Below are 25471 nucleotides of genomic sequence, written 5' to 3'. Positions count from 1 at the left end.
TGCTTTGCAATGGTGTGTTAGTTTCTGCTTTATAACAAAGTGAATCAGTTATACATATACATATGTCCCCATATCTCTTCCCTCTTGCATCTCCCTCCCTCCCACCCTCCCTATCCCACCCCTCTAGGTGGTCACAAAGCACCAAGCTGAAAAAGACACCATTTTTTTAAATGGAGATAATGTAAGTGTGTGTGAAGGACAGGAAGCAGTAGAAAGGATAGGGAAAATGGGTAATTATTACTAAACACAATAAATGGAATAAAAGTAATAATTCCTATTTGATTAGCAACTTAAAATTTCAAAGTGATCTAGTAATACCACTGACTTGGCCATCAAGACACCTGTGTTTAGTCCCAGCTCTGTTCTTGAACAACTATGTAATCTCTAGTTAGTCATGTCATCTCTCTGGGCCAAAGCATCTTTATTTGTAAAATGAAAGACCTTGAGCAGATAATCTCTTAGGGTCTTAGAATTGCACTATCCAATAAGGCAGACAATATTCGCATGTGTTATTTAAATTTATGTTTCAATTAATGAAAATTTAAAAACTAAAAATTCAGTTTTTCCAAAAAAAAAGTGAAAACACTTAGCACTATTTACCACAAAAGGGACACTTGTTCACAGTATGAGAGCTGGAAAAATAAGGCCACTTCATTCCCTTAGCCACATTTCAAGGTCTCAGTAGATACATGTGACTCCAGTGGGTACCATACTGGACGGCACAGAAATAGAACATTTTCACCACTGAAGAAAGTTTTATTGGACAGCACTGCCTTAGAGCTCCAACCTTTAGGATTTTCTTATGATTCTATCAAAAAGAAGAGATTAAGATTTTGATGAGGGGACTTCCCTTGTGGTCCAGTGGTACAGAATCTGCCTTCCAATGCAGGGGATGTGGGTTCGATCCCTGGTCGGGGAACTAAGATCCCGCATACCACAGGGCAACTAAGACCGTAGGCCACAACTACTGAACTCACGGACCTCAACTAGACAGCCCACATGCCGCAAACTACAGAGCCCACATGCCACAACTAGAGAGAGAAAACCCGCACGACACAACTAGAGAGAAGCCCACACGCCACAACAAAGATCTCCCATGCCTCAAAGAAGATCCTGCATGCCGCAATGAAGACCCAATGCAGCCAAAAATAAAAATAATAATTAATTAATACAAAAAGATTTTGATGAGATATATACACTCTTATGTTTATCACAGCATTATTCACAACAGCCAAGATACGGAAACAATCCAAAAACCCACCAATGGATGAATGGATAAAAAAGATGTGGTACACGTACAAAAGGGAATATTATTCATACATGAGAAAGGAGGATATCATACCATTCGCAACAACATAGATGGACTTTGAGCACATTATACTAAGCCAGATAAGTAAGAGAAGCAAAAGTACTGGATGATGTCACTTATATGTGAAATCTAAAAAAGTCAAACCTGTAAAAACCAGAGAGTAAAATGATGGTTACTAAGGGAAGTGGGGGAGGGGAATAAGATTGATGGGGTTTAAGGGTACAAACTTATAAGTAGTAAATAAGCCACAGAGATCTAATGCACAATATAGACAATATTGTACTGTAATTATGTAATTGGATAAATATTATTATAACAGCAGTCATATTATAACATATACATGCATAAAAGTAACACACTGTACACCTTAAACTTACACATTACATGTCAAATTTATTCAATAAGAAAATAAAATGATTTATATGATTTTTGCTTTCAAACATACCAGTTTTAACTCTATATCCATCCATTCAGGGCATATATGCTAACCTGAAAACAGCGGAAGAAAGAACTGGACACTGTTTATACCACTGTAGAAGAATATAATGGCATTACACTTTCAAGAAAGTAAAAGGAAAATAGGAAAATGAGAAATTTTATCCTTTTATAGGAATGGTTCTAAAAGATGGTCTAAATCTATAAATCAGAAAATAGTCTCATAAAATCATGAAAACAAACCTATAATACTGTGTCTCCTGTACTACTTCCAAGGGCATTTTCCTTAAAGACAAGGACTAAATCTTAGCAGTGTTGTAGCTACTTTACTCCAGTCTTGTATCAAGTACATGTTTTAGTATAAATTAATGATAGCAAATCATCAGGTCAAAGTAACCTATCCTTGGACAAGTGTAAGATGTAAGGTTTAAAATATGAAGTAATCATAACATCTTTATCCATTCTTTGGATTTTCATTTGGCCTACAGATCATTACCACTTTCCTGAAATGTTAGAGCTGGGGATAATAATTAGTATATCCAAGATAAACTCTCTGAAAGGGAACCCTTGTACACTGTTGGTGGAAATGTAAAGTGGTGCAGCCACTGTGAAAATCAGTACGGAGACTTCTCAAAGAAACTAAAAACAGAAGTACTATATGACCCAACAATTCCACTCCTGGGTATATATCTGAAAAAAACCACTAATTTGAAAATATAGATGCACCCCAATGTTCATACAGCATCATTATTTACAATTGCCAAGATATGGGAGCAACCTAAGTGTCCATCAACAGATAGATGGATAAAGAAGATGTGGTATGTATACACACACACACACACACACACACACACACACACACAATGGAATATTACTCAGCCATAAAAAATGAAAATTTGCCATTTGCAGCAACATAGGCTTGGAGGACATTATGCTAAGTGAAATAAGTCAGAGAGAGAAAGACAAATATCACTTACATGTGGAATCTAAAAAATATAACAAACTAGTGAATATAACAAAAAAGAAGCAGACTTACGGATATAGAGAACAAACCAGTGGTTACCAGTGGGGAGAGGGAGGGGAAGTGACTGTACCGGGGTAGGGGATTAAGAGGTACAAACTAGTAGGTATAAAATAAGCAACAAGGATATATTGTACAACACAGGGAATATAGCATTTTATAACTATAAATGGGACATGACCTTTAAAAGTTGTGAATCACTATACTGTTCACCTGTAATTTATATAATATTATACATCAACTATAAACTATACTTCAATAAAAAATAAAACAGGATAACCTCTCCATTTATACATTATTATTCCATAGGTTTAATCTTGGAATAAGCTAGATTTATGCCTCAAACAGGTCTCTCATCTGAAATTTGTTATGGTATGAAACACAAGGCTTATGAAATACAAACATGGTTTAATTTATTAATGGTCATCAAAAGTCTACAAATAAACTCAAAATCTATTAGAGAAGCATTTGTTGGCTTATTTGACATGAAAACTGTCAAATCATGAGAGTGCTTATTTTCCCCTTAGCCGTGAACCGACATTTTTGCTAAAAACAAGACCAAAAAAGTACCACCTGGGAAAAATTATGAAACCTGTTACTTGTACTATAAACACAAGGCTGCTTTCTATGATAGTTATCCACTATCACCCAGTGTTTTTCTAAAATAATATTTATAAAATATTTGAATAGCAGTTTTATTACTTCTAGTCTAACAACACTATGGGGACACATGATGATCGAATGCAATCCCAAACTGAAATAACGGGGTGCTGGGGAGACATTCTGCAAGAAAAGATATTTTTTCCCAATGACATCAAACTTACCTAATGTTAAGATGTAAAAATATACATGGTACTATGGATTGAATGTTTGTAGTATCCCCCCAGTTTCCTATGTTGATGGACTAACCCCTAATGTGGTGGTATTAGGAGGTGGGGCTTTTGGGAAGTGATTAAGTTCAGAAGAAGTCACAAGGGTGGAGCCCCCCATAATGAGATTAGTGTCCTTATACGAAAAGGAAGAGACATGAGAACTCTCCCCACCTCCACTGCAGCATGCACAAAGAAGATGTCATGAGAGCACACAGCTTGATGGTGGCAGTATGCAACCCAGGAAGAGAGCCCTCATCAACAACCAAATCTGCTGGCACCATGATCTTGGACTTCCCAGTCTCCAGAACTGTGAGAAATAAATACCTGTTGTTTAAACCATCCAGTCTGGGGTATTTTGTTATAGCAGCTGGAGCTGTCTAAGAAAAATGGTGTGACTCCAAAGTAAGATTAATTTTCCTGTGGCTTTTAGAAATCTGTCTCTTTCATAAACCATGCTTATTATTAGGTACAGTATGACCTTTGCTACCTAAAACTTTTAGGTACCTAGAGAAGTTCTAAAACGTGGGTAGGGGGAAAAGAAACAAGACCTCATGTTGTAGAATCTATTGTGGCCAAGAAGCTGTCCCTGAACATCCAGTTACTGACAAAAGGGAAAAGAACCAAAGAGCTGAGTATTATAAGCAAGGGTATTCCAATTGGCTAGTTGTGTTTATAAAAGGCTAGATTTATTATACAAAAGCCCAAAAGTGGAAGAAGTAACAAGAAATGTAAGAGATAAGAAAGAATAAAAGCAGAATAAAAGATAGTAGCAGAGGCACACACCATGGTTGGGAAAGAAAGATAATCAGCAATGAAGTTAAAAATGCAACAGCTCTACAACCTGGTAGTAGTACCTGTTCTATGCCTTAATATAATGTCCCTGAAAATATAAGGGATCCCTGAAGACAGGGTGTTCTGTGTTTAAGGAGCACTTACTATGTGCCACGTGCTTTACATACATTGAGTTTTTTAATCTTTACAAAAATTCAATATTGGGGATTTAGGATGGTTTTGGCTAAAGTTTTGGAATCCCCAACTTAAACAGGCTTCAACAATGACAAACATTATTGTCTCATGTAACAGGAAGTCTAGAAGTAGACAGAACTTTAGGATTGATTTGGTGACATCAAAAACCCAGGTTCTTCCATCTCTCTGCTCTGTTGCCTATATTTAAAATGCCATTTTAAATCGTGCATAGGATCTGGTCTTTTCTTGGAAATTAAATATCAAGGAATACTAGAGGAAGTAGTGACTTATAGCACATCTGTAAAAGTGAAATAATCTGAAGATGAATGTGATGACAAAATAATACTTCTGCTCTAATACATTAGTAACAGGAAAGGGATAAATAATGTTTTTTGAATGCCTACTACTATGCATCAGAAAGTATCTTATGTTAATGGTGCAGGAAACATACAGAATATTTTCAGTGGGGCAGACAAGGAAAAGGACACAAGTATCACCAGTGACCTTTGGAGGGCAGAAAAACACTTGGAAAAAGGCTGCCTTCAGTTTATTGAGCATGTGACACTGCCCATAAAGCTAAGAAGTTGCATATAGTTTATTTCAAAAAAAAAAGAAAATGACACAAGAAATGTTTTCAAGATAGCATATCCTAAGGCTATTTCCGCGTTCAATACCATTCACTATCTATATAGCATCTTCATTAAGAATAACAGCTATAGCATATTTAAATTGGCAAAGTTAAACAATGAAGATACCGAATGATGATGAATAGGTTTAAGATGGATGGGAAGTACATGATACACTTGAGCTCTAATCTTCATCAGAATTAAAGTTCCGGCACTTGAAAGGTCAATCTTCAATTAGACAGAATAAATAACTGCCTGCCTCAGTGTGGCTTGGATAGGTATGGTTTTTACTGTATTATTAAATTATAGAACATTAATTAATGTTAAAGCCTTTCAAGCACCTAGTGCTTTAATTATGATGTATGAAAGAACAAAATTATTTTGGAATTTATGAACACTCAATAATTGTGATGTAATTGTTACTGAGTAACACTTGAAAGTGTCAAAAGTTTACTTTAGATAAATAAAAATTTAAGTAGAAAATTAAAAATAAAAACAGGGAATGTAGCAGTTACATAAACATTTTTTAAAAAAATCCTCCAGAAATAGTAACACAGATTGGCATAATTCAACTTTAGTCAGTTTATGGTAATCAGGGTCAGACAAATACTAACTTATTGTCAAAATCAGTAACTAAATTTAAAAAAAACACCTAACAGCTCCCTTTCACAATACATATTTACAGACATGTGTGCTATCTATAACAAAGAAATTAGGCTATATCTACCTTGTAGTGATGTGGGAAAGGAATATTGAGAGCATTCTATTTACTTGAGAAGACAGTAATACTCCAGTAAGAGATGATTTTCAAGATGTTGTCCATTTAGAATTCAGTTGCTGCTAAATTTCAAAATAGGATTAAGTAAACTATAAAGGAAATGAAATGAATCTTTCTAAAATACTGCTTTATTCTCCTGGTTCAACAATCAAATAAACCATCTTAGTTTATCCTTCTCTATATACCCTCTGGGGTTAGCAGATATTTGGTGTTGTGCAAAACGTCCAAAAGACATGCCAAAAGGTCCTTGATATTTGGTCCTGTCCAAAACCATTTGGCACAGACCAAATATGCTCATGGACATTTTAGATAGGACCAAATTTCAAGGACTTTTTGGTGTCGTCCAAATGTCTTATAAACCAAATGTCTTATGAACCAATGTCCTGTTAGGCTCTCTGGCTCTAGCCAAATTAACCTTCCTGGGCCGAAACATGTCAAGTACATTCCTTCCTCAGTGCCTTCACTCACTTCATTTTCCCTGCTAAAATGTCTTCACCTCTCCTGCACCTAACAGTGTCTGGCACGTAGCAGGTACTCAAAAACTATTTGTTGAATGAATACACTGCCTAAACTCTGTCCTTCCTTGAAGGTTTAGCTCAAGTCCTACTAGATCACTCATAGTCCTCTCTCTGAGTTCATAAAGTTCTTATTTGTATGAAACACCAACCTGGAATTAAACAAACATAATGTTAAATTATTATTTACCCGTTGAAATATATATAGCCTATTCTTCTACTAAAATGCAGGTTCCTTGTGAGTAGTCTTATGCCTCTTTGTATTCAAAGGGCTTTGCAGGACTAAGGATCTCAAAAAAAGTAATAAAATCATTCACAGGTTTAAATAAGGCAGTATACATAGGTAATCTAGCAAGTTCTTCTATATAACATTTACTGACTACCTATGTGCCAAGTATTTGTGAAGGCAAATGATAACTAAAAGTCCTAAAGCTGATCTGAAATTGTAAGACTGATTTAATGATTTTAATTTTTTGAGTATCCAATGAAAAGTATGCATTATGGTCCCCAAAATGTAGTTATTCTCAAAATTTTGCATATGCTTGCAGGCTCCACCATACTCTCTGAAGCATTTGGGGACCCAATTAAATCCAGGCCCATCACAACTAAAATTTATCACAAATTCATCCTATCCTGATACAAGTATAAATGCAATAGAGAATATTTCTCTTCTTACTAAAAAATCTCACAAGAATGTTCTAAGAATCAAATACTATAATACATGAAAATTTTATAAACTGTTAAGTGCTAGATAAATGGAAGGTAGTATTCTTATAACACATTTTTTGACTAAATTTCAAACTTCTGAAGACTATACCTAAGTGGACAACAGAGCAAGCCTGATTATTTCTTACTAGAAACAACATTCTACTTTCAATGTGTCATGACAAAACTTATTGGCCAAATTAATGTGGTGATTATTATACTAAATCAAATAAATGGCATCTGTGGACTGGATGGTAGTGTTGTATCAGTATTAACATCCCAATTGGGAGGCTTGCACAAAGGTTACAGAACAGTATACTTCTTTTTGAGGAAGTACACAGTGAAATATTTAGGGGTGAAATAGCAACATGTCTGCAACTTGCTCTCAGACTGATCAGAAAAGGAATAATTATAACAGAGGAGAAAGGGAGAAAATGTCAAAAGTTAACAACTGTAGAATCTGATTTAAGGAGATGAGTTCTTTGTACTCTTCTTGCAACTTTTCTGTAAATGTGAAATTATTTCACAATAAATTATACTAAAAAAAGGACCAAGTTAGAGCACTCACATTTTCCCATTTCAAACTTAATAAAAAGCTACAGCAATGAAGACAGTGTAATACTGGCATAAAGATAGAAATATAGATCAATGGAATAGAGTTAATTGAGAGTCCAAAAATAAACCTTACATTTAGGGTCAATTAGTTCTTGACAAATGTGCCAAGACAATTCAATGGGAGGATGAATTGTCCCTGCCAGTTACATGGCTCTGTGAATTTCTGTCACAAGAGCTCTATTGTGAATTTTGTCACAGGGGCCCAAAATTTCAGGTTTTGTTATAGGCAGAAATATAAGTATAAAAATGCATCCCAAAGTTAAGTGCAAATATTGGTTTTCAATTATTTATGATGTTCCTTTCCTTCCATTAGTCCAGATGAGTGAATGGATATAACAGTATTTTCTCTGCTTACAAAATTAAGTTCTGTTTAACTCTACTGGCTCTTTCATAATAAACAGAAGGACTTGTGTTTCAATTAGACTAAGGTAGAGTAAATATTTTGCTTTAACCATATTTTGATCAGTACCAAAATATGCCAAAAACAAATTATAAAATTATTTACCTAGTAAAGTAATACTAGTCATTCTTGAGGTAGAGGGAAAGAATAAGAAATCTAGGCAGGGGTGTATAATCCTCTCACAGGAAGAGAAAGCAAATATTTGAAATAAAAAATACTATCTACCACCACATGTCAAGTAGCAGTTCTTAACCCATGGTAGGTGCTTAATACATACTTGTTGAAGAACTAAATGAATGAACTAAAATGAACAAATATTATGAAGCAGCCTTATGTTCTGTAGGCATTTAAACTACTTCTTCCTCTTTTCTCCCATAGTAACTTTTAGATATATTTTATTTTGAATACAACTTGTGTTTACTTATCAGTTTCACCCGCTAGAGTCCATTCCTTGAGGACAGTACTTTGGTCTTGTTCTACTTTGCCCTCCCTCCTTTATAATTGATTGATTAATTCATTCATTTCCTTTAATTGCCAAATTTCACTCTAATTCATCCACCACAGGTAGCTATTTTCATATATTTAATAATTATCTTTTTGTTTGAATTTTTACTAAATGCATATTGTAGTAATGTGTACACGTATTTTTAATTTTGTTACACATCTCATTTTTTCTTACTGTTTTCACAAAGTAAATGGTGTATTACAGTTGTTTTGTTTCTTATCCTTTTTCATAAAACATAGCCTTTTATATCCATCTGTGTTCCTATGTGTACATATAACCCATTTCTTCTAGCTGCTATATAGTACTACATGATGTACATTCACCACATTTCACCTATCCCTGTCAGTGATGGACACCTATATTGCCTCAAACTCCCCATCACCATAAAAAAAACACTGCGATGAATATCCTCCTATAAGTGCCCTCATGAACTTGTATATCTTTGTGATATACACTCAAGAACAGAATTGCCATGCCACAGGACATGAGTATATACTTAATTTCACTAAATAATATCAGATTGACCTCCACAGTGGCTGTACCAGTCAATACTCCCACCAGCAGTCCATGGGGGCTCTTATATTCCAATATCCCTAACAACATTTGGACTTAACCAGCATTCTGTTTTCCTCTAGCTTAATAAAATGTTATCTCATTGTTCTAATATGTAGTTATCTGTTAATTATTTTGAGCATCTCTTCATGTGCTTATTAGTTTTAGTGTTTTCTCTTCTATATACCTCTTGTTCCTATCTTGTTGATCTTTGTATCCCCAATGTTTATCACCATCTCCTGCACATTACAGGCCTTAAGATTTTTTTGAAAGAATGTATAAAAGAATAAGAACGTATGAAAGTATAAAGTATTCACAAGACTTGTTAACAGTATGGATGTAGAGGATTCTTTAAAATGATGGAATACAGCAGAAAAATCAAATGTGGTAAAGATAAAGGAATTTTGCACATGTTGAATTTGATGCACCTAAAGATATCAAGTAGGAATTTGGATGTATGAATGAATGAGGTGAACTATAGAGCCAGGCTGAGGGGATATGGCAGTAGCAGTTAGCCTAGTGATATGAGAAGTCCCTATTAAGTTTCAGAATGACTGAGAGAAAAGATCCAAAAACAGCCAGGCCAAATCTACATTAAGTATGCAACTCATGCCTTAGCTTAGAGTACTAATATCCATCAAGTCTATATAACTCAGGAGAGATTACAGAAGTGGGTTATATTTTCCCTGAATATGTTCAAATTATACTAAGCAAATTTTATTATCCACCACAGATTGCTACTTACACTGGTTGTCTCAGTGTTTTTTTTTTATCCTTGGGCAACCAATTTCCCAATTTAAATTACAAGATCTTAATAAGTTAGCTTTTAATAACAACTCTAACTATATCCTACCATATTTTCAACAACTTTATCACTTCTGGAAAGTATTCAAAAGTAAATTGTACCAGACCATGAACCCCAAAAGTATCCATCCATTGCCTTGCCCCTTCTAAGAAGTCTTAGAGCATCTGACAACTATATTGCTCCCTTCTGTGATTTCTAACATAGTTCACTATGCTGTTAACTACAGGACTGATGCACTGGCCAAAACTGACTGGACCAGGGATTGGTATCTGAGCCAAAGGCAGCCAACAAGAGATTGCCTTACAAAGGGGCCCGATGTGCAATTTCTGCCTAAGAAGGGTATTTTGCAGTGGTTAGTGACTAGCCAACCTGATCAGATCTTCTCTCTAGGGAAGCCTGGATATGAAACACATAGAGTTAGCAGAAGCAGGACTGTCATGAGAATGGTAACTACCAGAGTTGCTATGGTATCCTGAACGGTTCTTGAGATTTGTTTAGCTGGTGAGACAGTTTCCTATGTTTTCTTCCTAACCTATGCAACTTTCCAATAAACTACCACTTAAGATGATTTGATCTTGCCTCTGTTCTTCATAACCTGAAAAGCCTAATACCCTTTCTTCTCTAACTTGTATAAAAGCCAAAAATTCTCCCCTAAATCAGTGGTTCTGGAACCTAGCAACACATCAGAATCACTCGTGGGCTTTTAAAATATTAAAATGCCCTGTCTGGGGTGGGGCTCAGGCAACAGTACCTTTTCTAAGCTGCCCAGATGATTCTAATGCACAGCTAAGATCAGGAAATATTGACTTACATGCGCCCGTTATGCAAACATTTTAGGGTCCATGTCAAGCAATTTTTAATTTCCATATTAAATGAGGTTCACAGAACACCTAACAGCCACCTGTGAGGATAGCATCACAGGGAATAGCTCAGTCATACAGGTGTGGTAGGAGGCAAGGCACAGATAATTTTCACTCTATGGCATAAAGCAACATCCTGGAACCTATACCAAGTATGGTTAAGGGTTTCAAAGCATACTTTCAAAGTTGCACTGAAAATACAGATGCTAAACAATGCTGAGTGGAAAGTGAAAAAACTGATTTTGCTGGAGATAACCAACCATCTTCCCAAGAATGAACTTCACTTTGTTAGGTTCCAATTACTTTCTGATATCAGTCACATGAAACAAAAGAGGAAAGAGACAAAGACTAAAGTTGACACGAAGGCTGGTATTATCAAGGATTTTGAAACCTTTAGGTCTATGGCATCCATGTTCCTTCCCATCCCCATCATCCTTGACTCAAGACCCAAAACACAATTCCAGAGTCATGTACCATCTCCTGTATTCTAATTTCTACAGTGATCTGTATTTTCTCTTCACTGACCAAAGTTCCTGCTACTCCACCAAACTCCAAAAGCCCTTCCATTGTGTCTACCCTCTTCTATCCTTTCCTGAAATGAAACATGACTGTCCCCTGAGGTCACTGCTTCCCTTGTAACTCTCAAGTGGAGGCTATTCAAAGTGTCTCAGGTATAGGAGGTAGAGTTTGTCTTCTTCTGATTGCCAATGCTGCTTCTAAGCCATTACTTCCCCCGCCTTAGGTAAAAATCTCTGTTATTGTTAGTGAGAAAGTGGAACAACTGGAACCCTCATGAATGGGAATGTAAATTGGTACAACCACTTTGGAAAACTATTTGGCAGTAGCTACCAAAGCTGCATGCCCTATGACCTGGCAATCCCACTCCTAGGTATATACTCAACAGCAATGTGCACTTATGTGTGCCAAAAGACATATACAAGAATGTTGATGGGAGCATTATTTGTAATAACTCAAAACTGAAAATAATTCAAATGTCCATTAACAGTAGAATGGATAAATAAATCATGATATATTCACCCTCTAGAATATCACAGAGCAATAAGAATAAATGAACTAGCATACATGTGCAATGGCTGAATCTCAAAAACAATATTGGGTGAAAGAAGACAGACATAACAGAGTAAATACTGCCTTATTCCATTTACATAAAGTTAAAATAGGCTAATTAATCTATGGTGTAGAAGGAGCAAAGGGGAGGGCTTCGGGGCTGCTGGCAATTTTTTTTTTTTTTTAATTTGGCTGCTGGGTGAACATGTATGATAATTTTTTGAAACTTTACCAAGCTGCTTATGATTTGTGTATTTAACTGTATGTATGCTATACTTCAACTGAAGAAAGTTTTCATAAAGGAAAGAAAAGTAATTCTCCTCTGAGACTCATACCACCCATCTATTCATCCTTAGCACCTGCCTCCTGGTCACTTCATCGCATTGAAGATTTAGGATCCTGGTTAATAGTCTTCTTCTATACTCTAAATCCTGCCATAACTCTGACTGACTTTAACGTCCATATGGCTGAACCACTCAAAAGCCTCACCTCACTCTTCTTTGACCTCACCATTTTAGACCTTCATATTCACTCCACTGCAGTTACCCACTCCATGAGTACACCCTGAATTTACCATTTCCCAGAACTTGTTAATAGCTAAAATCATAAACTCAACAAGCTTTTCTCTAACTACAACCTCCTATTTCAGCTTTGTTTTCCTTACTGCTTTACTCCTGTTCTTTAAGCCAATAAAACTATCTACCACAGAAAACTTTTTGTGAGAATTAAATGAAATAATGTGCATCAACAGCATAATACAGTGTCTGACACATAGGAAATACTCAATACATGGTAGCCATATTTCAATATTAAGTATTCTATTGTAAACAAATATCTTTTAGGATGAAAATTTTCCTCAAGTTCACTTAATCTCTGGCATTAATGAAGTCTAGCTTTTGACACTACATTCCTCCCAACCCTTTTAAATGAAGGCCAGTCCTCCAGCCATTCTCTCTGATTCAAGGGGTCAGGAGAAGAGATCAGTACAGTACTTGTTCTCAAGGCTAATTCCACATCAGTGTTCCACCATCACATCTGCTCAAAAAGTTCTTATCTCTCAAAATGTATGTAAACTATTTTCAGAGTTATCTACCAACTTTCAGGACTCCTTTCTACCTTATTCCTTGTTATTAATCTCTGGGGCTTCAAAATTAACACAGATCAGCATTTTTGTACCTTGGCCTCACTGATGCTTCCTCAAGCTTAAGCCCCATGATCTGAACTCAGACCATAGCAATTTCAGGTCCATATCTACCACTTATGACTGAGTGACTGTGGGAAAGTTACTCAACCTTTCTAAGCTTCAGTTTCTTTACCTGTAAAATGCTGGTAATAACAGTACCTAGATATATGGCCACTGTGAAGCATAAATGCGAACATTCACATAACGTGCTTAGCAAAATGCCTAGCACAGTAAATGTTCAATAGCATAATAGCTGTGATCACTATTATTAATTCTTACCAGTTCTTGGCACATTTCCACTTGTCTCCAAGCCTGCTCAGGTCTCCTGACATTTTTTTTTCACCAGTTTTATTGAGATTTAATTGGCATATAGTCTCCTACTTTTTTAAATGAAAAGAAACCTTCCTGGAATTTGCTACCACCAACTCAAGATTTCTTCCCTACCTTTTGCCACAACATTTCTCTAAAGAGTAATGTACACCTCCCTTCCAGAGGAGGCAAGGAGTAGTGGAAAGATCAGGGACTTTGAAGCCAAATATACCTGTGTTTGAACCTGGTTCTTCCACTTGGATAACCCGGAACAAGCACTGTTTCTAAACCTCAGTTTTTTCATATGTAAAATGGGGATACTACCCATTTCTTAAGGTCATCAAGAAGATTAAACTGAAGTAATACATGTAAAGCAGGTGGTCAAAGTAGGTGCTAAGTGAATGCCAGTTTCCCACTCTTTATCCTTTCCCTAACCCCTTACAATCTAGGTTCTCACTCTACCACTTTACCTCACTTCAGCTCTTATTAGCATTGTGACTTTGGGTAATTTAATTGAATTTTCTAAACCTTAGGTTTTCATTTGTAAACTGGTGATCATTAACATCTACAACATAAAGTTGTCTTGAGAATTAAGTGAAATAACATATGCAAAGTATTTTAGCATGGTGCCTGGCCTTGCAGTAAGCACTTAATAAATGGCAGCTACCAGTGACTTATTAATAGCCAAATCAAAAGACTGTTCAACTCGCTCCTTCTACTGTTCAACTCGCTCCTTCTCTTGGCTTCAGTGACAACACACTATTCAGGTCTGCTTTTTAACTACTGACCATTCCTTCTCTCTCTGCACTCCCTCCATGATGTCTTTCTTTATTCTCTTCAACCAGGTGTGAACTCTCTCTTCTGAACCCTCAGATCACTTTGTACTTCTCCTGAGAACAAGGCACTTCCTCTACTCTGAATGACAATAATTTGTTATATGATACATCTCCACTACTTAATTTAATATCTTTTATGTCCATTGCCTGACACTTATTTATTCATGTAGAATTTATTGAGTCCCTAATATAGCTCATACCTGTGCTAGGTACTAAGGATACAAAAATTAACATATTATAATTACTGTCCTCAAGTAGCTTATAGTCTAGGAGGATAGAATACACAAGTAAATAGTCTACTATTTGCAGTATGATAAGTCCTATGGTAAAAGTATGCCCAGAATCCTCTTGAGCATAAAGAGGAGTTATTTAAATCAGACTGGGGAGATCTGGGACACTATCTTGGAAAAGGCATTTTGTATTTAGCATAGGGGGAGGCAGTACACAAATCCCTGTTAAATGAATGAGTGAAATATGAATAGGAACTAACTAGATGAGGATGGGAAACGGCACTTCAGGCCCAGAGAAAGAGCAGGGAAAAAGGGTTGGAGTACAGATATTAGGAGAGTTCCTGAGAGACAGGAAATGAAGCTGGAAAGCCAAAGGAGAGTCGGCTGTTCCAGACATAGGAGTCTGACCTGACACTAGAGGGCAGATGATGGAGTGCCAATAAAGATTTTTAAGTAGTGGAAGGGCATAATCAGATTTACATTTTAATACTCTGGCAGTGCAGGGGGAAATGAATTCCATGAGAGCCAGGCTAGAGGCAGCGAGTCCAGTTAGAAGGGTGTTGTGATAATTCAAATAAATTCTGAAAGCAGAAATGGAGTGAGAATGGCGAATCAAGACGGATACTGAGCCTGAATTATTCATATTTGTATCTCCTGCAAGCAGTGCATTTTACACTTAAAACCCGCTACAAATATCTACCCATAGGTATTTGTCTACTCATAGATATCTGTCGACTACTGTTACTGAAACCTACTTAGGGAACTGCAGCTAGCAGCCACTTGTGTCACTTCCTGTACACAGATTCCTAAGCAAAGGCACCTTTTCCCATTACAGAACTTAAAAGAAACTTAGGTTTGTCATTCAAACCCGTAAAGTAACAACAGTGAATACAAACCCAGGCACTGCAGAGAAACTTGAGACGTCTCTATCCTGGTCTATTTCACCCGAAATAATGTTTGAACAAAGTCCTTCAAAGGGTCGTGAGGCCCCGCCCTGTGCACCCAGACAAATGCCCAGGATTCTTTTCTCTTTGTTTCATCTCAAGACCCAAGTCTGTTCGCTGCTCGTCGCCTGGCGGGCCATTTTCGCCCAGCTGTTTCCCAGTTTTCACCCTGCCGCTGTGTAAACAGTCAACAGCAGGGGACTGAGAAGACAGAACCGTCCCAGGCTGAGGAAACTCTACAGGGGAGAAGCAGGTGTCTTGAGGCTTCAAATGTTAAAGATTCCCTGACCTTGCCAATTCTCTCGCAACCCTATCTCCACCTCGCCTCTTGCCGTGGGACTCCCTTCTGAAGTTAGGAGGATCCCTTCCACAGTTATCAGAGGGCTACCAGCATCCAGAGAAACTAAGCAAAGTAAATTTTACTTACCCTAACGGCCGCCATAGCTGTAGCGCTCTCCGCCCAGGTCTTCGCACGGAGAGCGGAAAGGGACAAAATAACTCAACTAGGCACCGCTCAAAGTAGCCCCACCCAGTTCCGCCCCTCGCCGGCCGGCTCCGCCCTTCCTCCGCCTTCCTAGTGCCGCTCTAGGAAGCTGCCGAAGTTGGCCCTCTTTCTCCGGGGAAAACGGTTCAACCCTGTGGTTGACTGTCGGTATCCCTGATGACACCTTTCAGAATTTTCTCCATAGTCCATTTGAAAGTTACTTTGCTGGGTGCAGAACTTTTCATTATGTTCGTTTTTTCAGGCATATGTGATTTGTCTAGTTGAGGACTTAAAATCCAAGTCCGGCTGCTTTATTAAATAACTGTATAGTCACAAAAAGAACATGTTACCTCTGCAATACGTGGGCAAGTTCATACATCCTAAGAGTATGTCACTAAGCTCCTACTACGTGCCAGGCACTTGTTCAAAGTACAGAACATAACGTAATGCCTTCCCTCACGGAGCTCGTGATTCCAGGAGGAAAAGAGAAACAAATAAATGTTACAAAGTGCCAAATGCTATGAAGGAAAATAAAACAGTATGGGGATGGGGTGGGAATTTATTTTTTTAGATAGATTAGGGAAAGGCTTTCTGATAAAGTGACATTTGAGAAAAGTCCTGAAGGAATTTAGTCTTCAAAATTTAGGAATTTTGAGAAAAGTCCTGAAGGAATACAAAAGTCCTGAAGGAACCTTCCACGCAGAAGGAACAGCAATAAAAAAAAGGCCAGTGTGTCAGAAGTGGCTACATCTGATGGCACTGACTAATTTAACGTGATAGGAAAAGTATATGCAACTTCTTAAATTTTCCCCTAGGCATATAATAAATCTCAGGGACCTCTGATGGCCATACTAAAGAAAGCCCCTTTACTTCTCATGGTCAAAAAAAGCTTGAATTTTTAAAAGCTAAACTCAAAGACTGATTCTTTTGGTTTCTAAAATTATTTCAGTTGAATTTATACCTAACCTTGATAAGCCACTTATGTAAAAATTTAGAAATTTGAGCAGGAGAGAGTGGTAGTCTGACATTTTAAGGGGGCTATCTGGGAGGATCTAGAGGGCTAAGAGTATTCAAAATCCCTACACCTTTCTCTCTGAACTACTCTTTATTCCTGATACCAATTTCTGTATTGGTCAGCATTCTTTGATTACAAGCAACAAAACCCTGGCCCCCTGCACTGGGAGCACAGAGTCTTAACCACTGCGCCACCAGGGAAGTCCCTCATTCAAGTTTTTATTTGCATTTCTCTGATGTCTAATGAAATTGATCACCATTTCATATTTCAATTGGCCATTTTGATGTTATCTTTCATAAAGTGCTTATTCAAGTTTTTAGCCCACTTTTTCCATTCTGTTGTACATTTTTCTCATCTGTAGGTGTTCTTCAGAAGACTGTATACACACACTTTGCCAGTTTTATGTGTTGTTAATATCTTCTCTCACACTGTGGCTTGCCTTTTTATCCCTTCAGTGGTGTCCAGAAACTAACCCTGCTGGACCTGGATCTGGGACTTCCAGCCTCCAGAACTTAGAAAATATATTTCTGTTGTTTAGGCCACCCCGTCTATAGTATTTGGCTATGGCAGCCTAAGCAGACTAATACATTATTCTTCTTATATGTTGCTTAATTCCATTTGCTAATATTTTCATTAAGATTTTTACATCTATGTCCATGATGGTTATTGGTTTGTAATTTTCTTTTAAGACTTTGGTATCAGTGTTTTATTAGCTTCATAGACACATTGAGAATTGTTTCCTCTTTATTTTCAGGAAAAGTTTGTTTAAGATTGACATTATTATTTCCTTACATATCTAAAAGATTTCACCAACGAAGTCATCCAGGCCTGGAGATTTCTTTGTAATAAGGTTTTTAATTATAAATCCAAACTATTTAACATGCTCTCAGATTTTCCATTCTTTCTTGTGGCTGCTTTGCTGAGTTGTGCACAGTCAGTTCTACAATAACACTTATTTAAAAACGTGAATTTGTTCCAAAATGGTGGATATATTAGGAAACAATTTGAAAATTACATAAATGTTATGTTCACTCATTCACTATTTCGTCCATAAGAAACATGATGTGAATGCAGAAAATAGCACCCAGCGCAATCAGACTGTGTAAGAATGCACAACACACACACACAGACTCCTCAAACATCTACCAGATACCTTGGTTCACTCAGGTGTTACCTACAAAATTGTGTTTTGTTACTATTTTTTATTTGTGAATTTTTCTATGTAAGTAAACAATATCCTAAACATGTCTAAGCACTCTGGCCCAAAAACACCAAGCACTGCATGAGAAAGGAAAGCTTTAAATATTGAGGTGAAGTTTGAAGTAACCAAGAATTTTGAAAGAAGTGTGAGAATATGTGATATCTCCTGAGCAGTAGGTGTAAAGAAATATGCATTTTTGGACCTTCTGAGACAATACAGTGAAAATAAAGGAAACATCTATGTCTGGAAAAACTTCAAGAAATTCAAAATCAGTAATGAGACCTAAAGTAATAGAAGAAATGAAAAGATTGATGAATCTATTGATTGAAGACTAGACAGTAAAAAAAAATTAGGAACAACCTTTCTCACATTCAATGAGAAGGCACTATCTATGCACAAAGGCCTTAAATGAAAATTGTCAGGTCCTGCAGAAGTGGCTTCTTTAATGATGGTTTGGTGATTTAAAACACTGTTGCAATTTCCAAAGCTTTCAGCCTTGGGTGAAGATATGATTGCAGATTTAAAACTTGCAGAAGAATTTCTAGCAGTGAAACACATGATAATTGAAGAAGAAGGATTACATTGGATTACATTTTCAATTTTAATGAAACAGTTATCTGTTATATACGTATCTCTTGAAGGGCCTACATTTGAAAGAAAGAATAATATGACCTAAGATTTAAGGCTATGAAAGATTGCAAATTTTGATAACCCTGCTTAAAACTACTTCACAATGACTCACAAGCTGCAACCCTTCCTACATCCATTTCTATAAGCAAACTTCAGTTGACTTTCCTATGTATTGTATGTAGTATTTATATATTTCTTAAAAGTGTGCTACCATGTTTATTAAGTTCTTACCTTTTTGTAATGGGTCACTGATGAAGTGTTTGGGTGTTGTGCCTCTAATCTCATTTTCCCCATAAGATCTTCAGTTTTCATTACATGATTTCTTGGTGCATTGATTTTTCGGGATTCATATGTTGAGTTATAGTAGTACTGACATCTCATTTCATCTTAGTTGTCAAATATGTTGGCACAAAATTATTCATAATCTGTTAACCTAAATGAGTGAAGTACAAGACATGTAAGAAATATATAGCTTTTTTTGGTCTACCTTTTATTTTCCCATTTTGGAAAAAAAGGATACTAAGAAAACAACACTAGTGCAATGATCAATAGCCCCGGTACTCAGACTCAGCATCAGGAAGACAATAGAAAGAGAGAGATATTCTGACAAACTTTACAGCAGTCCCTTCTACTCAGTTCCAAGTTTTCAAGACAAAATATTCTGGTATTTAAATTATTAGACCACACTCATAGTCTGCAACCTAAATCCCGGACGTTATGAGTAGTAGGAATTGGCAGGAAGTCCCAAGTCCTGTGCTCATTTTGTATTGTTGTTACCGACCAGGGTTCCTGGACTCTTTAATCAATAGAAATTGATAAAAGGCAAGACAAGAAAATTCAGGCAAGGCTTTATTGAGGTTCATGCTGCTGCATGAGGGAGTGAGAACAGGAAACATGTTCCCTTGCTCGCTCCCTGAGGGGGGGAAAGCTGGTCCCTTAAATGGGGTGAGGGTAGGGGCAGACTCATGGGTTAGGCAAGAGGGGTGGCTTAGGTGGTCTGCTCACCCCTTTGGTGGTGCTATCTGCAGGGATCTTGTGAAGTATCCTGCTTTTGCCCCGACATCTCAGAAGTGGCAGTTGGGTTTTGGTCTTTTTGTATCTTGTTGCTCATAATGTGCCTCAACTGTGCATGTGTGCAGTTATTTTTAGTCCCTTACAGTTTCTTTGTATTCTGTTGCTCAACGAGATATTTGTCTCGGTGCAAGCACTGAAGCAAAGGGTCCCAGGGCTCAGCCTATCTCATTGCAATACCTTGAGGCACAATATGGCAAGGTTTCCACTCAGGTTGAGTGGCCTAACCAGGTGAGTCATCTTCAAGCTATGGTGCTGGTATGAATTCTCCATTTAATAAGAGATTCTGGGCACTTGCACAGTGCCCTTCATAGCAACCCACTAGCTGCAGCAACTTCCAGACTATAGTTTATGGGACTCAAGTATATGGCCAGGCATATGAACTTCAGGACACAGAGCCTCTTCAATCTGTTTTTTGCCCCGCTTTTTCTACTCACTTTTTCTTTAGAATTTTATTCATAAAAGCCTTCATTCTAAAATGTATTCCACATAATAGGGTCTGATGATCATGAGAAAGAGCCTGATGTCCCCAGTCTTTCACAGCACATTAACTTTTAAGTTTTCACATCTTTTCCCACGTCCTTGGAAATAGAATTTTCCTTCACTGGAAGAGAGGAATAAATACTCCACACTTTGTACAATTAGTGCCCCTCAATCTAGGATAGAAGAGAAGTTCATCATTAAAGCAGGAAACCAAATCCCATAACTATTATGCCCTGCAACAGTTGGGTTTCATGAGATGAGAAAAAGAAATGTGATCAACCTTGAGTAAATTTCTGTTTATTACAATAAAATGTGCCCAAGGACAGTTGTATAGTGGAGCAAAGGAGGATGTGAGTTGATGATGAGTTCAGTTTTGGATGTGCCAAATATGAGATATTTGTGGGACATTCAGTTGCATATTGGAGCTTGGACGAGAGGTCTGAACTGTCTACAAAGATTTTGGAATCTTGTATATAGGTGATCAATGGATGAGGTTTCTCAGGGTGAGCATAGAGTGGTCTTTCTCCTAGTTATCTCTTAAGGCTATTTGGAAGTTTTAGAGTAAAAATATGAGAAAATAATTTTGTTCACATATTCACAAATTTGAGATTTTAGATTAATATTTTTACAGAAATCTCTTTATAGTTTTAATAATAATTGTAGACTCAAAGGTTATGTGTGCACATCAAGGACATTTTATTTTATTTAATTTCTAGTTAATGGTTCGTTTTCTCTTGCTTAGTATATTTTCCAGTATTTGCATTTTATATTTAGATTTGTTAAATTTGCATTTTATTGTTACTAATTAGGTTACTTTAGGTCTTCAATTAACAAAAATTAATCATTGGTGGAAGAGTGTGCCAATAATACGTAAAAGAGTTGTTAAGATAGTCTAAGGACTACAATGAGAAACCTGAAAACCACAAGCCATAACAATATAAATATGGATAGTGAACATAACTTTTATGTTTTTCTCTATTTCTGTATCAGTTGAAATTTCTTCTGATGAGAGTGTATTCATGTATTACATATTTAATAAAAAATAAAGATATAAAAAGGTGAAGAATTAGTGAAGAGTTAGAGAAAACAGTATAAACAACTCTTTTCCTATAGACAGAGGTAAGACATTATTAGTTAATTAATAATGAGACATTAATTATTAATAAAACATCCTTATTATCTAGAAGGAAAAAAAGTAGTATATTTTTAGTATACTTTTTGAGCAAATATAGACTATTGGTCATTATGCACTTAGACACATGAGTCTGGAAATGTGATAATTTTGTAAAAGTAGCATAAGTACCTTTTAAAAAAAAAGGGAAAAAGGGTACCAGGAACTACAATGGTAAATATCTAAAAATTAGATTTCATTGGACCAGTGATGCATTCACTCTGAATCCTTAGGATGTTGTCCATTATGAGAATTATGAAAATAATGGATTGATTTTATTGATGCTTTCATGCCACGTTCAGAGTACATGCAATGTAAACTAACTGAGTTTTTCTAAAACAAGTACAAAATAATTATTTATGAAATAAAATTGATGACTTTTTTCTCTAAAAGTTGGGAAGAGACCAAAACAAAGAAGCATCATTCAAAGATGTACTTATCATAGGAAACAGAGGAAAAGACTTCCTTTTGCTAAGAACTGTGTAAACCTAGCTGCTAAGAGCTGTGTAAAGCTAGCCACTAAGCATTTGTACAGAGAGAACAAACTGTTGGTAAAATTCCTCTATGAAACCATACTGTTACACATTGCATAATATCAAAGATATATACAAGACAGGAGAGAAATTATTATAAAGGATGTGCACAAGACAAATCTTCATGACTGTGCATTAGGTATTCTACATTTCCTGTATATAGTATTTCCCAGATATAATAACAAAAATGAAAACACAAAAAGAGAAGATTAAGTTGGACTTATCAAAATTACAAACTTTTGTGCTTCAAAGTACACCATGGAGAAAGTGAAAAGAATATGTATATAAAATATGGAGAGACAGAGGATGGGAGAAAAAATTTTTGCAAATCATATAGCTGAAAAAGGGACTTTTATCTAGAATATGTAAAGAAATCTTACAACTCAATAGACAACCTAGTTAAAAATGAGAAAAGAACCTGAATTGACATTTCTACAAAGGAGGTTTACAGATGGCCAACAAGTTCATACAAGATGTTCAACACGATGAGTCATCAGGGAAATGCAAACGCAAATTGCAATGAGACATCACTTCACACTCACTTTTTGATTAGCTAAAATAAAAAAATGGAGAATAATAATTGCTGGTGTGGATTTGGAGAGAACCCTCCTATACTGCTGATGGGGACATAAAATGGTAATGCCACTTCGGTAAATAGTTTGGCAGTTCCTCATATTGTTAAACCTAGAAATAACTTATGACCAAGCAATTCCACCATTAGGTATCCAATCAAAAGAAATGAAAAGTATGTGCACACAAAAACTTGTGCACAAATGTTCACAGCAGCACTATTCATAGTAGCTAAAAAGGGGAAACAAGCCAAATGTCCACCAATTGATGAATGGATAAACAAAATATGGTATATACATTAAATAGAGTATTATCTGACAATAAAAAGGAATAAAGTACTTATATACACTACAACATGGTTGAAACTTTAAAACTTTATTCTAAGTTAAAGAAAGCACACTAACTGGAATAAAATAAGAAGTGAATTTTTGTGAAGTCTAATATTCACTTGTATGTTTTCTAAATGATGATTTAAATTATTTGTGTAACTGGCAAGTTTTATATATATATATATATATATATATGATTTATATATATATATATATGTAAAATATATGTAAACATGAATTTATAAAATTCATGTTATCTAGTAGCCAACCATATTTACCACATAGGAAGAACGGCATACCATTCATTTTTAAATGTGTTACAAATAAATGCAGTTTTAAAAGCATAGCGATGGGGCTTCCCTGGTGGTGCAGTGGTTGAGAGTCCGCTGGCCGATGCAGGGGACACGGGTTCGTGCCCCGGTCCGGGAAGATACCACATGCCGCAGAGCGGCTGGACCCGTAAGCCATGGCCTCTGAGCCTGCACGTCCGGAGCCTATGCTCTGCAACAGGAGAGGCCACAACAGTGAGAGGCCCACATACTGCAAAAAAAAAAAAAAAAAAAAAAAAAAAAAAAAAAAGTATAGGGATGAATGTAATCACATTTCCCCTAACTGCTCATCTCATGATTTTTCATACTTTTTTTTCCTTTAAACACACAGACTAATTCCAAAATAATTGGTCACAATTATCTTTCCTCCTCCATAATCCTGTGTATAATGAGGTCTTCAAAGGGAAATAACCATGTTAATAAAATGTTTATTGTCAGTGTTTTCTTACTATAGTCTTTCAATAAATATTTGTTGCCTAAATAAAATAATGATATATTTTTTAAAGTAAAAGAGAAGTCAGTCGCAAAAGTCCACATATTATATGATTGCAGTTATATGAAATATCCAGAATAGGGAAATCTATAGAGACAGAAAGTACATTAGTGTTTTCCTTGGGCTGAAAAGTTGGGGGAAAATGGAAAGTGACTGCTAAAGGGTAAGGGCTTTCCTTTGGGATTATGAAATGTTCTAAAACTAGATTGTGTCAATGGTTGCACAATTCTGTGAGTATACTAAAACCATTTTATAAGGGTGAATGTTTATATAACTTGTATCATAATAAAATTGGTACAAAAGATTATGTGCTAGCATACATTTTCTTTACAGTGGAGTGAAACCACACATATGCAGAACATGAACTATTTCTTAAAATAAGTCCAATTCTTATAAGAGAGAAATGTTCTACAACATTGTTGGGTACATTATTGAAAGTGTATTACACAGAAGAGATCTTTTGATTAGTTAATTATATTGTGAGTTAATTTTATATATAAACTTGAAAATAATCATAGAACTAGGACATTGGCGGCCATGTGAATCTAAATGTTTTCATATACGCTCCAACAAAGGAGTAAAATCAGCTAGGGGTGTGAACAAAGCCACACATGACCCATGTCTTAAGCGTTACTAGGAGAGCATACCACAAATCACATTGATTGATTTACATAAGTTGATCATCCTTGCATCTTAAATAAAAATCCCATTTCATCATGGGGTTTAATCCTTTTAATTCACTGTTAAACTCATTTTGTTAGTATTTTATTGAAGATTTTTGCATCTATGTTCATTAGGAACATTGACTTGCAGTTTTCTTCTGGTGTCTTTGTCTGGCTTTGATATCAAGGTGAGGCTGGCCTCATAAAATGTATTTGAAAGTGTTCTCTCTTCTATTTTGGAAGAATTTAAGAAGAATTGATATTAATTCTTCTTTGAATGTTTGGTAGAATTCACCTGTGAAACTATCTGGTCCTAGACTTTCCTTTGTTGGGAGGTTTTCAGTTACCGTTTTAATCTCCTAATTTGTTATTGGCCTGTTCTGGATTTCCAATTTTTCTTGTTTTAGTCTTGGAGGGTTGTATATTTCTAGGAATTTATCCATTTCTTCTAGGTTATCCCATTTGTTGACATAAAATTCATAATAGATTTTTATGATACTTTTTGTTTCTGAGGCAGCCATTATCATATGTCCTCTTTCATTTCGAATTTTATTTATTTGAGTCTTCTCCCTTTTTTTTTCCCTTAGGTAATCTAGATAAGAGTTTGAATACCTTTTCAGAAAACCAAATCTCAGTTTTATAGACAGTTTTTATTGCTTTCCTTATCTTTATTTATTTCTACTCTAATCTTATTGTTTCCTTCCCTTTTCCAAGATTGGGCTTAATTTGTTCTTTTTCTAATTTCTTGAGGTGTAAAGGTAGGTTTTTTTATTTGAGATTTTTCTTCTTTTTTAACGTAGGTATTTATCACTATGAACTTCTCATTTAGCACTGCTTTTACTACCTTTCATAAGTTTTGGTATGTTGTGTTTTGTTTTCACTTTTCTCAAGATATTTTTAAAATTCCCTTTTGATTTCTCTTTGACCCAATGGTTGTTCAAGTGTGTATTGTGTATTATCCATGTA

General features: G+C 36.0%; 1 protein-coding gene across 2 annotated transcripts in view; it reads right to left on the bottom strand.

Moving 5' to 3' along the window:
- APOOL (apolipoprotein O like) overlaps positions 1 to 16026 on the bottom strand; it is a 93235-nt gene extending 77209 nt beyond the window's left edge. For both annotated transcript variants that reach the window (XM_082609563.1, XM_082609564.1), the window contains exon 1: positions 15962 to 16026. In XM_082609563.1, coding sequence (XP_082465689.1) covers positions 15962 to 15976 — 15 coding nt within the window. In that variant the 5' untranslated portion in view covers positions 15977 to 16026. The remainder of the gene's footprint in view (positions 1 to 15961) is intronic.
- Between the last annotated feature and the right edge of the window lie 9445 nt (positions 16027 to 25471).

The sequence above is a fragment of the Mesoplodon mirus genome (genome assembly GCF_964341445.2).
Source record: "Mesoplodon mirus genome assembly, chromosome: X".
Classification (NCBI taxonomy): Eukaryota; Metazoa; Chordata; class Mammalia; order Artiodactyla; family Ziphiidae; genus Mesoplodon; species Mesoplodon mirus.
This window is presented reverse-complemented; position numbering and strand designations above follow the sequence as displayed.